At 36.6% G+C, this 13,849-nt stretch overlaps 1 protein-coding gene across 1 annotated transcript; it reads left to right on the top strand.

The window, feature by feature from the left end:
* The first annotated feature begins 8,309 nt into the window (after positions 1 to 8,309).
* Positions 8,310 to 10,059, top strand: LOC132553813 (zinc finger CCCH-type antiviral protein 1-like). Its single transcript, XM_060218093.1, has 2 exons — positions 8,310 to 9,472; positions 9,926 to 10,059. The coding sequence occupies exons 1-2, from the start codon at positions 8,310 to 8,312 to the stop codon at positions 10,026 to 10,028; spliced, it is 1,266 nt and encodes a 421-aa protein (XP_060074076.1). The 3' UTR covers positions 10,029 to 10,059.
* Positions 10,060 to 13,849: the final 3,790 nt, after the last annotated feature.

The following is a 13,849-nucleotide window of genomic DNA, read 5'->3' as shown; positions in this document are numbered from 1 at the left end:
CACCCTATAACCTTCATAACACACACGACTCAGACACTCTATAACCTTCACAACACACACGACTCCGACACCCTATAACCTTCACAACACACACGACTCCGACACCCTATAACCATTACAACACACACGACTCAGACACCCTATAACTTTCACAATACACACGACTCGGACACCCTATTACCTTCACAACACACACGACTCCAACACCCTTTCACCTTCACAATACACACGACTTAGACACTCTATAACCTTCACAACCAACACTACTCTAACACTCTTTAACCTTCACAACACACCCGACTCAGACACCCTATAACCTTCACAACACACACTACTCAGACACCCTAAAACCTTCACATCACACACTACTCAGACACTCAATAACCTTCACAACACTCCCGACTCAGACACCCTATAACCTTCACAACACACACGACTCCGACACCCTATAACCATTACAACACACACGACTCAGACACCCTATTACCTTCACAACACACACGACTCAAACACCCTATAACCATTACAACACACCCCACTCAGACACCCTATAATCACCTTCACAATACACACGACTCAGAAAACCTATAACCTACACAACACACTGCTCACACACCCTAAAACCTTCACCACACACTGCTGCTCACACACCCTATAACTTTCATAATACACACGACTCAGACACTCTATAACCTTCACAACACACACGACTCCGACACCCTATAACCTTCACAACACACACGACTCCGACACCCTTTCACCTTCACAACATATATGAATCAGATACCCTATAACCTTCACAACACACACGACTTAGACACCCTATAACCTTCACAACACACACGACTCCAACACCCTTTCACCTTCACAATACACACGACTTAGACACTCTATAACCTTCACAACAAACACTACTCTAACACTCTTTAACCTTCACAACACACCCGACTCAGACGCCCTATAACTTTCACAACACACACGACTCAGACACCCTATAACCTTCACAACACACACTACTCAGACACCCTAAAACCTTCACATCACACACTACTCAGACACTCAATAACCTTCACAACACTCCCGACTCAGACACCCTATAACCTTCCTTCACAACACACCCGACTCCGACACCTTATAAATGTCACAACACAAACAACTCAGACACCCTATAACCTCCACACCAAACACGACTCAGACACCCTATAACCTTCACAACACACACGACTCAGACACCATATAACCTTCACAACACATATGACTCAGACACCATATAACCTTCACAACACATATGACTCAGACACCCTATAATCTTCACAACACATATATAACACACGTGAGACTGGCACCCTGTAACCTATATAACACGCGCTCTAGGCACCCTGTTACCTATAAAACAAACACGCTTCAGACACCCTTTTACCTTTTATATAAAACACACGCTTTCAAAACACACACGACTCAGATACCCTATAACATTCACAACACATTTGACTCAGACACCTTAAAACCTTCACAACAAATATGACTCAGACACCCTATTACCTTCACAACACACACGACTCCGACACCCTATAATTTTCACAACGCACACGACTCCGACACCCTATAACCTACACAACACACATGACTCCGACACCCTTTCACCTTCACAACACACACGACTTAGACACTCCATAACTTTCTCAACACATATGACTCAGACACCTTATAACTTTCACAACACATATGACTCAGACACTCTATAACCTTCAGAACACTCCCGACTCAGACACTCTATAACCTTCATTCACAGCACAACCGACTCAGACACCCTATAACCTTCACAACACACATGACTCAGACACCTTATAACTTTCAAAAAAAAAGACTCAGATACCCCATAACCTTCATTCACAACACACCCGACTCATACACCTTATAACCTTCATAACACACATGACTCAGACATATAACCTTAACAACACACACGACTCAGACATCCTTTCACCTTAACAACACACACTACTCAGACACTCTATAACCTTCACAACACTTATGACTCAGATATCTTATAACTTTTACAACACACACGACTCAGACACCTTATAACCTTCACAACACATATGACTCAGACCCCTTATAACCATCACAACACATATGACTCAGACACCCTATAACGTCCACACCACACACGACTCAGACACCCTATAACCTTCACAACACATATGACTAAGACACCTTATAACCTTCACAACACACACGACTCATACACCCTATAACCTTCACAACACATATATATAACTCACACGCTTTAGGCACCCTGTTACCTATATAACACACACGCTTTAGGCACAATGTTACCTATAAAACACACACGCTTTAGGCATCCTGTTTCCTATATAACACACACGCTTTAAGCACCTTGTTACCTACAAAACACACACGCTTTAGGCACCATGTTACCAATATAACACACACGCTTTAGGCACCATGTTACCAATATAACACACACGCTTTAGGCACCCTGTTACCTATAAAACACACACGCTAGAGGCACCCTGTTCAGGCATCATGTTACCAATTATAACACACACGATTCAGGCAGTCTGTTATCTATATAACACACACGAGTCAAGCTCCCTGTAACTTTCATAAATACAAACGAATCACACAACCAATTTATTTACGATATAGACACACTATAACCTTTAAAAAACACACGAGTCAGGCAACCTGTTACATATATAACACAGATGTACTGTAAAGAAATTATATGGTGTTATGTGTGATACATTGAATAAATGTCAAGGGCATTATCGTGTATTCGTTCATTAGCATGTTAGCCGACCAGCTTTACCTTATTCTCTGTGTATATATACGTATCCGGAAAACGTGCATTTTGCAAAATAATCTATATGATAATGAAAAGACAAACAGATGAATAATAACTTCCGATAGAAACTGATGTTTAGGCATTGTAGAGCAAAATATTACATATTATCAATGTAGAGTCATTTTGTCACCACGGCCTCATAGATCTACATACAAAATTGTTATAAATGTAGTCATTTTATCACCACGACCTCATAGATCTACATACCAAATTGTTATAAATGTTGTCATTTTATCACCACGGCCTCATAGATCTACATACCAATTAGTTATCAATGTAGAGTCATTTTATCATCCCGCCCTCATAGATCTACATACCAAATTGTTATAAATGTTGTCATTTTATCACCATGACCTCATAGATCTACATACCAAATTGTTATAAATGTAGCCATTTTATCACACCGACCATATAGATCTACATTCCAAATTGTTATAAATGTAGTCATTTTGTCACCACGACCACATAGATCTACATACCAATTAGTTATAAATGTAGCCATTTTATCACCACGACCTCATAGATCTACATACCAAATTGTTATAAATGTAGTCATTTCATCACCACGACCTCATAGTTCTACATACCAAATTGTTATAAATGTAGTCATTTCATCACCACGACCTCATAGTTCTACATACCAAATTGTTATAAATGTAGTCATTTTGTCACCACGGCCTCATAGATCTACATACCAAATTTCTATAAATGTAGCCATTTTGTCACCACGACCTCATAGATCTACATCCCAAATTGTTATAAATGTAGCCATTTTGTCACCACGACCTCATAGATCTACATACCAATTTTTTTATAAATGTAGCCATTTTATCACACCGACCTCATAGATCTACATACCAAATTGTTATAAATGTAGCCATTTTATCACACCGACCTCATAGATCTACATACCAAATTGTTATAAATGTAGTCATTTTATCACCACGGCCTCATAGATCTACATACCAAATTGTTATAAATGTAGTCATTTTATCACACCGACCTCATAGATCTACATACCAATTAGTTATCAATGTAGAGTCATTTTATCATCCCGACCTCATAGATCTACATACCAAATTGTTATAAATGTAGTCATTTTATCACACCGACCATAAAGATCTACATTCCAAATTGTTATAAATGTAGCTACATACCAAATTGTTATAAATGTAGAGTCATTTTATCACCACGACCTCATAGATCTACAAACCAAATTGCTATAAATGTAGCCATTTGATCACCACGACCACATAGATCTACATACCAAATTGTTATAAATGTAGAGTCATTTTATCACCTCATAGATCTACATACCAAATTGTTATAAATGTAGCCATTTGATCACCACGAACTCATAGATCTACCTACCAAATTGTTATAAATGTAGTCATTTTATCACCACGACCTCATAGATCTACAAACCAAATTGTTATAAATGTAGCCATTTGATCACCACGACCACATAGATCTACATACCAAATTGTTATAAATGTAGAGTCATTTTATCACCACGACCTCATAGATCTACATACCAAATTGTTATAAATGTAGAGTCATTTTATCACACCGACCTCATAGATCTAAATACTAAATTGTTATAAATGTAGTAACTTTATCACCACGACCTCATAGATCTACATACCAAATTGTTATAAATGTAGAGTCATTTTATCACCACGGCCTCATAGATCTACATACCAAATTGCTATAAATGTAGCCATTTTATCACACCGACCTCATAGATCTACATACCAAATTGTTATAAATGTAGCCATTTTATCACACCGACCTCATAGATTTACATATCAAATTGTTAATACTGAGGAAGTGACTTACTTAAATCGAAACAAAAAATACTGTACAACTTCATTTTTTTCATTTCAAATCCATGATAGATTGTTATAAATGTAGCCATTTCATCACCTCATAGATCTACATAAAGATGATAATAAATTTGTATAAATTGGAAATCGCCATCGCTCAGAACAGACATTTTTCAATTTTATTTAACATACAAAGATAGCCACTTCTTGGAAGGCATTAACATACTGAGATCTAAATATAGTCCTTATGATTATATATATATACATATATCGTTGTCATCGGTATATGTTAAAAATAAGTTGTACCAGGAAGGCCAATACTATGACGTAAATATTTGTTGACTACCACTTGTTATGAGTCGTTCTCTCGATATCTATAGTGGACCAGATATACTTTTGCCTATAATGTCACCAGGTATTGACGTAAAAGGGACATAAGTAACACAGAACAGCCATAGAACGACGCCAAGCAATAGATTCCTTCACAACAGAAGTAAACAATACTCTGCCATTGGTCAACAACCACCAAGATTCGTGGTGAGTATATCATTTCAAAATTATTGTAAAACAATTCAGTATTCATTGAAGGAAAAATGGCGCCAGATTTATTCAATGTGTTTATACGATTTCATTTGTGAAAGATGGATTACATTACACAGGAAATATTGAACGATCTATGAAATATCTAATAACTTCCTGTATAATAATATCTACTATAATAGCGTCCATTACCTCATGGCAGTCACATGATAATGAGGCCCACTTAAGGGCAATCTACTGAAACTATCTTATCGCAAAAACTGTAGTTTCTTTAACGTTCAACTTTAACCTAATGTTGATGAAAGTTTTAAGCAAAAATGTGTTTTACACAGTAATTCATTGTTTCAAAAATGCATTGTTTTAGAAATTATTTGAAAATTACCATATAGATAAATTTTCAAGATCTTTGGTCATCCTCGTTAAACAAATAACCGTACCATAAGTAAATAACATCTTTCAAAAAGGTTTGACGTTATCTGTCTCGTTCTCCCGTCATACAATTTATGATTCCCTCTGCTTTCAATAATCAATAGAGCGTTTATGACGTCAAATCATGTTTTATTGAATGATTCTATAAACATTATACAGACAGATAAAGATGAACAATTACAAGATAAAACCTATCTATATATAATTACAAAGGCAACTCCCAAACGTCTGTAATGTCCACAGTGTCATTAACTATAGTTAAGGGTATGTATGACCACTTTAATGCAAATCACGTGACTTTGGGTATACAAAGTACTGTCAATGCTAATACCAGATATAACATATGATAATTCGATCTTGTTACAAAGGATTTCTAGTCATACTTCAGTTTAAAGAATACATGTAGAGGAGATACACATACATTGTAAAACTGCTAGAAACCCTTTTTCGTTTTCTTTTTGTGTGTTCGTGGTATGTTTTGTTTTTTATTTGTTTTTCTCTCTCTTTGGGGATAGTGAGGTTTTTCATGACCGAGTGCATTGTTAGAAGCCTTCAAGAACAATATTCGTCTATATTACTCATTTAGACCAGCTCTTTTGTATAAACAGAGAAGCTTTCATTGAAAAGTATGTTAGCTTTGTACGTGATGCAAAACAAACACGAGTCATTTTATCATCACGACCTCATAGATCTACATACCAAATTATCATAAATGTAGTCATTTTGTCACCACGGCCTCATAGATCTACATACCAAATTGTTATAAATGTAGCCATTTTATCACCTCATAGATCTACATACCAAATTGTTATAAATGTAGTCATTTTATCACACCGACCTCATAGATCTACATACCAAATTGTTATAAATGTAGTCATTTTATCACCTCATAGATCTACATACCAAATTGTTATCAATGTAGCCATTTTATCACACCGACCACATAGATCTACATACCAAATTGTTATAAATGTAGTCATTTTATCACACCGACCTCATAGATCTACATACCATATTGTTATAAATGTAGTCATTTTATCACACCGACCACATAGATCTACATACCAAATTGTTATAAATGTAGTCATTTTGTCACCACGACCTCATATATCTACATACCAAATTGTTATAAATGAAGACATTTTATCGCCACGACCTCATAGATCGCCATACCAAATTCTTATAGATGCAGCCATTTTATCACACCGACCTCATAGATCTACATACCAAATTGTTATAAATGTAGTCATTTTATCACACCGACCTCATAGATCTACATACCAAATTGCTATAAATGTTGCCATTTTGTCACACCGACCTCATAGATCTACATACCAAATTGTTATAAATGTAGTCATTTTATCACCACGGCCTCATAGATCTACATACCAAATTGCTATTAATGTAGCCATTTTGTCACCACGACCACATAGATCTACATACCAAATTGTTATAAATGTAGCCATTTTATCACACCGACCTCATAGATCTACATACCAAATTGTTAATACTTAGGAAGTGACTTACTTAAATCGAAACAAAAAATACTGTACAACTTCATTTTTTTCATTTCAAATCCATGATAGACCTAACTGTAAGTCTTCATTCATTTTCTTCAGTAGTGATTTAATCGATAATCACAGACTATGTTATGTGAATCCATCTCTAATCGTAAAATATTATCAATGTCACTCGGCAGATTTTCTATGCACGATGATATAGTATCAATTTATTTCACTTTCACTTTCATTTTGAGTGATAGTTCTAGGAATATAAACTATACCTTTAACAGGTCACACAGAAATCACGTGATCATTTAAGGCCTATGAATTGAAGTTTATTGAGTATGTTGTAAAATCATTTTGTCGTGGCGGTTTTACTTTCGTTGAATTTGTTAATACTTTAGATTAACGAAACCTCATGTACATCAAACAACATGATGCAAAAAGAATACGACCGACTTAAAATTTCAGTTTAAAAGGACTGCACGCAGTGACATATTTGACATGTCTGCGTTCACTTATTGAGCTAATTGATGTCGTGATATGATGATACTATACCCATATCTGTTATTTATGTCTGTTTATGCGTATGAAATGTGTCATTGATGTGCATAAAGATTGAACAAAAGACACACAAAAGAATAGAGCAATTTGTTGATAAAAAGAAGTTATGTCATAATTTCTTCTCTTACTATTTTCAAAACTAAACTGATCAACCACCAAATGGTGTACATTTTGTTAATGGAAAATGAACTGATTTGGAAGACTATTTTTTTAGATATGGATCCTCAGGGAGAGACTGAAGATAACAGCAGGCAAAGGCGAGGTCGCAGAGGTGGGAAAAATAGAAAAGGTAAACATACATCATCATCTACTTATGAAAGTATCCGTAACATGGAGGACAATCCAGCAATTCCTTTAGCGACCAACAAAGCACAACCACTAACTAGTCCATCAAGAATGAAAGACAGCAAGACGAAAGAGGACATTATAAGGCACAGCAGTAGAACTTGTAATCCTCAGTCTTCTCCGTATGGATCAGATGAGTTAGTGAGTGATCTAGTTTGTATTCTCGTCAACCATGGCGGCTCTGTTCAAGTAAATGTTCTACGAAAATCACATAGACGTCTTTATGCTGACATGCTCAAACTCTCTACTGACAATACAGTTAACGGATTTATACAAAACTACAGTCACCTTTTGACAGGTAGCCCTGACAACGCCAGTGTATTGACTTTATCTTTCAACTTGGAGATTTGTAAGGTCCATGGAAGTTCAGATGGCAAATGTGAAACAAACTGTAAATGTTTGCATATTTGTAAATTTCAAATGATGAATCGCTGTTCCAGAGGAAGAAATTGCATTTTCGGTCACAATTTGAGGAGTAATCATAATAACTCCGTGCTGAAATTTCATAAGATGGAGAAATTGTCCAACCAACAGATTCGCGAATTACTAAGCAGCTTAAACAACCGAAAAGGTCTTACTCTTCCTGGCATCTGTTCCTTCTATAATTCGAACATTGGATGTCAGAGGTCTCGAAAATGTTCATTTCTACATTTATGCAAATATTTTATTCGAGGTAATTGCAGATTTGGTGAAGAAAAATGTTGCTTCTCTCATGATGTTTCCGAGGACCAACCTCGACGTATCTTACGTAGATATGGACTCAATGGAACGACCATAGAAGACCTTCAGAGATTGATGGTCGCTGAGTACCCTTCTTCAAGTGACGAAGACTACTTATATACGTCAGATGAACAATGTTCAGAGAGTGCTTCATCAAATGAATACGAAAGGCAAGAAGCAAAATCGTTCTCCATTTACGACCAACTCTATAAGAAATGGGGAAGCTCTGATCAAAGTAATAGATTTGAGGACACGTCTGACTCGTCAAACGAAGGACAAGAATTTGACGCATTAGCAAATCAAGAAGAAATGCGTGTACCGTTTGAGAACGAAAGCTATGCTCTGGATCGGTTACGAACTTCTGGTGAGAAAATCCATTGCTTGACAGCTTGGACTTCTGAGCCTCTTTGTGAATCTAGGCACCAGGCGCTAGATTTCGGATTGCATATAGATGAGGAACGTAACGATCCGCGTGAAAGAAATTCACCACTAATAGGAAATGACGTGTTACAAATGACTCGAAGCGCACCCAGCGTTGCCCACTGCTGGCAGGTATTTACAAGGACTGATAGAAGGACTGTGGAGCTTTCAGTAAGGGATCACCAAGAATTAGAATCCCTCTACCATACCTACCTACGAGCTAAGCAGCCTACCATACGATTGAACGGACGAAAGTAAGTCACTCGTAATGAAGTTTCTATGAAGATTTTAACGGCTTTATGTTTAAGGGGCGTGTTACACTCACTACCACTTAATTCCTCTAAAATCTTATTTGTACATAGACTGTTACGGGTTAAATGTTTCGGTTCTGTTATCCATTATTTCAATGATGACATAATTTCAAGGAAATTGGATTCCGTTAGCATAAAAGTTGCAGAGAGAACGGTTGACGGTTTAAGCTCACTTGATCTTGTAGATGCAAGAAATATAAGAACGTACAAACAATTTAAATCCAAAAAAGAAGAAACAATAACAAAAACAAAAAATTACCATAAGAAATATAAAGTTACAGAAGAATGAGTCCACCCGTCTTTCCGGTGTAGTTATCCCCTTGTGATCGTCATGAATATCGACAAATAATTAACAAACACGTGATCTGGTGTTGACATTTCTCTTTCTATTTTTAGCATGTCGATCGACTTTGAGGCAATGTCAGGAAGAAGGAAAACAGAAAAAGGAACGGAAGAATTTATAATCAAAAGATATCACTCGGCCAATATCAGTGACTGATTGCTTGTGTGGGAGATTTAAGGCCGATGTATCTAGGAATGACTGACGGTTTATTGATGAAATATCGCCGAGACAGGACACGAAAAAAGGGGTTTTCCTGAAATAGTGTTTCTACGCTTAAGGCAAATTCCTTTCTGTCATACACTCATTTGATCCATTGATATCTATTGATATCTATTTTATATCCTGGGATCACATGTACTAATATATGTAATGTATTCCGAGAATTGTTTAGTGTATGATCATCACAACTATTGCCATTAAAGAAGAGAAGATCTTGCGGTGCCGTAGCCGGAAGCCGTTTCCAAGTACCGCTATGAGATTCGTCAACAAATATCAATTGACGATATTTGTATTTTCATTTTGTGTTAAAGAATAAAGGTTTACAATTGTAACCAAATGCAAAACTAATTGAACAATTCTATATACCAATTGAACAATCCGGTTCATCTCTCTGATAATCTTGGAGGAGATTTTACTGATCGTACCAATCGTGTAGCCCTGTAAAACATTCATGCTTGAGAGGCGACAGAGCAGAATCAACATTTGGCAAGTAAATAACAACACAACTGTTGAATTAGACATAGCAGAGCCAAATAATGAATACAGCAAAGTGATGTCATTCAATCATTGACTTTCTATTGATTTTCTATTGACATATGATCCTAAAATTGATTTGAAAGGCTTTTTTAGCTAGTGTGTATTTTGCATAATTCTCAAAAATAAAATATCAATGGATCAAGTGATATCTCTGTAACTGTCCGCCATTTTTTAATCTTTGTTTTAATATCTGTGAAATCGTACCAATATTTAACCATGTGTTTTTGAACCCGCAGAAGCCTTATATATGTTATAGTCATGACGCTAATGGGGCAGTAACAAAGGGGGACATGTCTCAATACTCCAACCGATGAGTCATAGAATATCCTTTGCTCAATCTATATCATATTTTTTACGATTTAAATTAAGAACTCTTTTTCTGTTTTTAATGACTTAATATTCAAAATATCGTCATTCATAACGACTTCCTCTTTAAATATCAGCAGGTTTGAAATGTACAAAAGGAATTGTAATATAACAGACTTTAATATATTTATAGAAATATTATTAAGGAAGTCTTATCTCAATGTTCATTTATCAAATATCAACAAGCCTTAGATGGCATCAGTTTAAATGATTGTGGTTAAGTGATACAACAAATTGTTATTGTTGCAGAGGTAAATATATACAAATATGTCATGTTGTCAGCGTGTTTAGAGCTTTGGTTTGCGAGCAGTACTGGCAAGCCATATGTCGTAAGTCACCGCCTGGATACCTTATCTCATGAGCTAATGAAGGACCTTCTGGTTCTTTTCCGAAATCAACAAGGAAATTTTGGTTAAGCTTAAGTCCACCCTTCCGCGTATCAACGTCAATGGCAAGCATTACAGATCCCTCGCTGCAAAAAAAAGAAAAACAATGAAAATACAGTTAATTTGTTTGAGGTCATATTGTTTGTGGAGGGGTCCTCCAAAGGTGAACGACGATCCAGTTATCTTTGTGAACTGTTGTGAAGCGTATGACGTGAAAAAAACGGGCTTAAATCAAAGAGAAAAAATACTAATATGAAATCATAAAAATGATCGAGTTTCTTGTTGACAACATCGTCGAGATTGGTGGTAAGAACTTCAAACTCATTAATGGCATATCTTTGGGAACTAAATGTGCTCCTCTTCGGTGATTTATTTATGTTTTCATACAAGACTGAATTTAACAAAGATCTTTTAAAAACAGCTCATTAAATTCTTACAAACCTGGAAATTTACATGTTTTATCGAGTTCCGGGTAGAACTGTTTGTCGCAGGATGATAATTACCTGAGGAGTTCCAGGTAGAACTGTTTGTTCAAGGATGAGAATTACCTGAGGAGTTCCGGGAAGAACTGTTTGTCCCAGGATGATAATTACCTGAGGAGTTCCTCCGGGTAAAACTGTTTGTCCCAGGATGAGAATTACCTGAGGAGTTCCGGGTAGAACTGTTTGTCCCAGGATAAGAATTACCTGAGGAGTTCCGGGTAGAGCTGTTTGTCCCAGGATGAGAAGAGTGACGTAGTCAGGTTAAGACGTTTTCCGTTCAACCTCAACTGTATCATCTGCGGTCCACCTAAGATTCGTGAACTCTTGATGAAGGTGGCCGTTGGTTATTCCTGAAAAAGAGGGATATATATTGAAACTACTTATAAAAGTGCAACAACCATCAGGCTAGTTGTATTAGCTGAAAACAGGTACCTGTCATGATCACCTATTTCTCGAGGTTATATCAAACATGAATATATAGACCAATCTGAATTATATAACCTTGACATTCATACTAAGGGGCCCTGGATCATACATTATATTGACAGGATGAAATTTACAACAATTGATAAAAAGTTAAATAAACGAATTACAGACTGAACTTTTTGTAATCACACATCTTCAAATAGAGAAACTTTTTGCATAGACAATAACGGAAATTCATTCATAAATACCATGAAATAAAGTCACGGTAAACGTGTACAAAGCCTCAGTATACCGTACCGCATATATATCACGACCGCATTTATAGAAGTGATGAGGAAAGGGCGCACGCTCTTTTATGGAGCTGTGTTCATGAGACAACCCTTTTTTTTTTTTTTTGTTTCATAAAATTTTATTTAGTATTTACAGGTAAAAACGTCATAGGACAGGCCCTAATGACGCCAGCAACGGATGGACAACCGGTAGCCCCGGTAAGTTGTAATTATCCCTGACAACTACGATGTACAATATCTGTACTGATTTCATCACTCTAAACTAATACACAATTATAAACCAGTAACAATAGCTATAGGAAGACACAAAAAATAGAAAGGAATACGAAATTCATACAATTTAAACCTGGTAACGATGATCAATTATCAAAGGGATAGATTAATACAAAGAATGAGGTAAAGCATTAAAGTTACACGGCTAAGGGAAGATTTATTACTAGCTCCTCGTCTTGAATAGTACAAAAAATATCCGTAGTACACCAATACTCAGGGAAAGTAGTTTTTGGGAGTCGAGTGAAATCGGACTTAATACGAAGAATGATATTACTGATAAAGTGGCAGACGAGAGAACCAGATGTGGGAGCCTTTTTATCATATTTTTTAATGCAACGGATATGCCAAATGGAGGATAACGATTCTGCCACTAGGAGGAGAACAAGAGGTTTAGTTTTAGAGTGAGAGTAACCGGGGAGTGGAAAAGCCAAAGAGCCGAAGCAGTGGGGACCTTATTCTCTGAGATCTGCTGGACCCAGCAATTAACTAATGATACTAGAGGCTGGATAAATGAACATTTATAGAAAAGGTCTCAAATTCATCACAAAATGTACAGCGCCCTAAAGCCTCAACACTAAATTTATACATACGAAAGTTAACAGGTAAAATTTCATGGACAATCTTAAAAACAACATCCCGGGATCGGGTATCCAAAACTTTGTTGGAAACATTGAGGAAGACTTGGCGGAAATCTAAAGTGGGATAGACCCTTACAATACTTCAAAATTTTTCGCGTTTCGGAGAATAGCGGAAATTTGCTGTCCTATAGTTTCGGTCACGTACATATGTACGCAAGGCGTGCAAGGCAGTGTATAGTATCTGACCAATCAGGAGACTGATTGGCGTGCCACGTGGAGTACTAGGGTACCGACGCGCACGTGAGGGGTATATCGGGTATTCATTCTAGCCGCGGACTTCCAAAGCGTTGACTGCTATAGTTTCAGGGTTCGGGTGAAAACGTATAAATGCACTTATATATAGTATAGAATATATAATTT

Source organism: Ylistrum balloti, unplaced genomic scaffold, assembly GCF_031769215.1.
Source record: "Ylistrum balloti isolate Yb309-2 unplaced genomic scaffold, AGI_CSIRO_Ybal_v1 Utg370358, whole genome shotgun sequence".
Classification (NCBI taxonomy): domain Eukaryota; kingdom Metazoa; phylum Mollusca; class Bivalvia; order Pectinida; family Pectinidae; genus Ylistrum; species Ylistrum balloti.
This window is presented reverse-complemented; position numbering and strand designations above follow the sequence as displayed.

What these genes read in the sequence shown, in the direction of transcription:
- LOC132553813 (XM_060218093.1), top strand. Translation starts at nt 8,310, where the DNA reads ATGCTCAAACTCTCTACTGACAATACAGTTAACGGATTTATACAAAAC. An exon ending in ATACGATTGAACGGACGAAA is followed by an intron (nt 9,473 to 9,925) that starts GTAAGTCACTCG and finishes TTCTATTTTTAG; the next exon opens with CATGTCGATCGACTTTGAGG.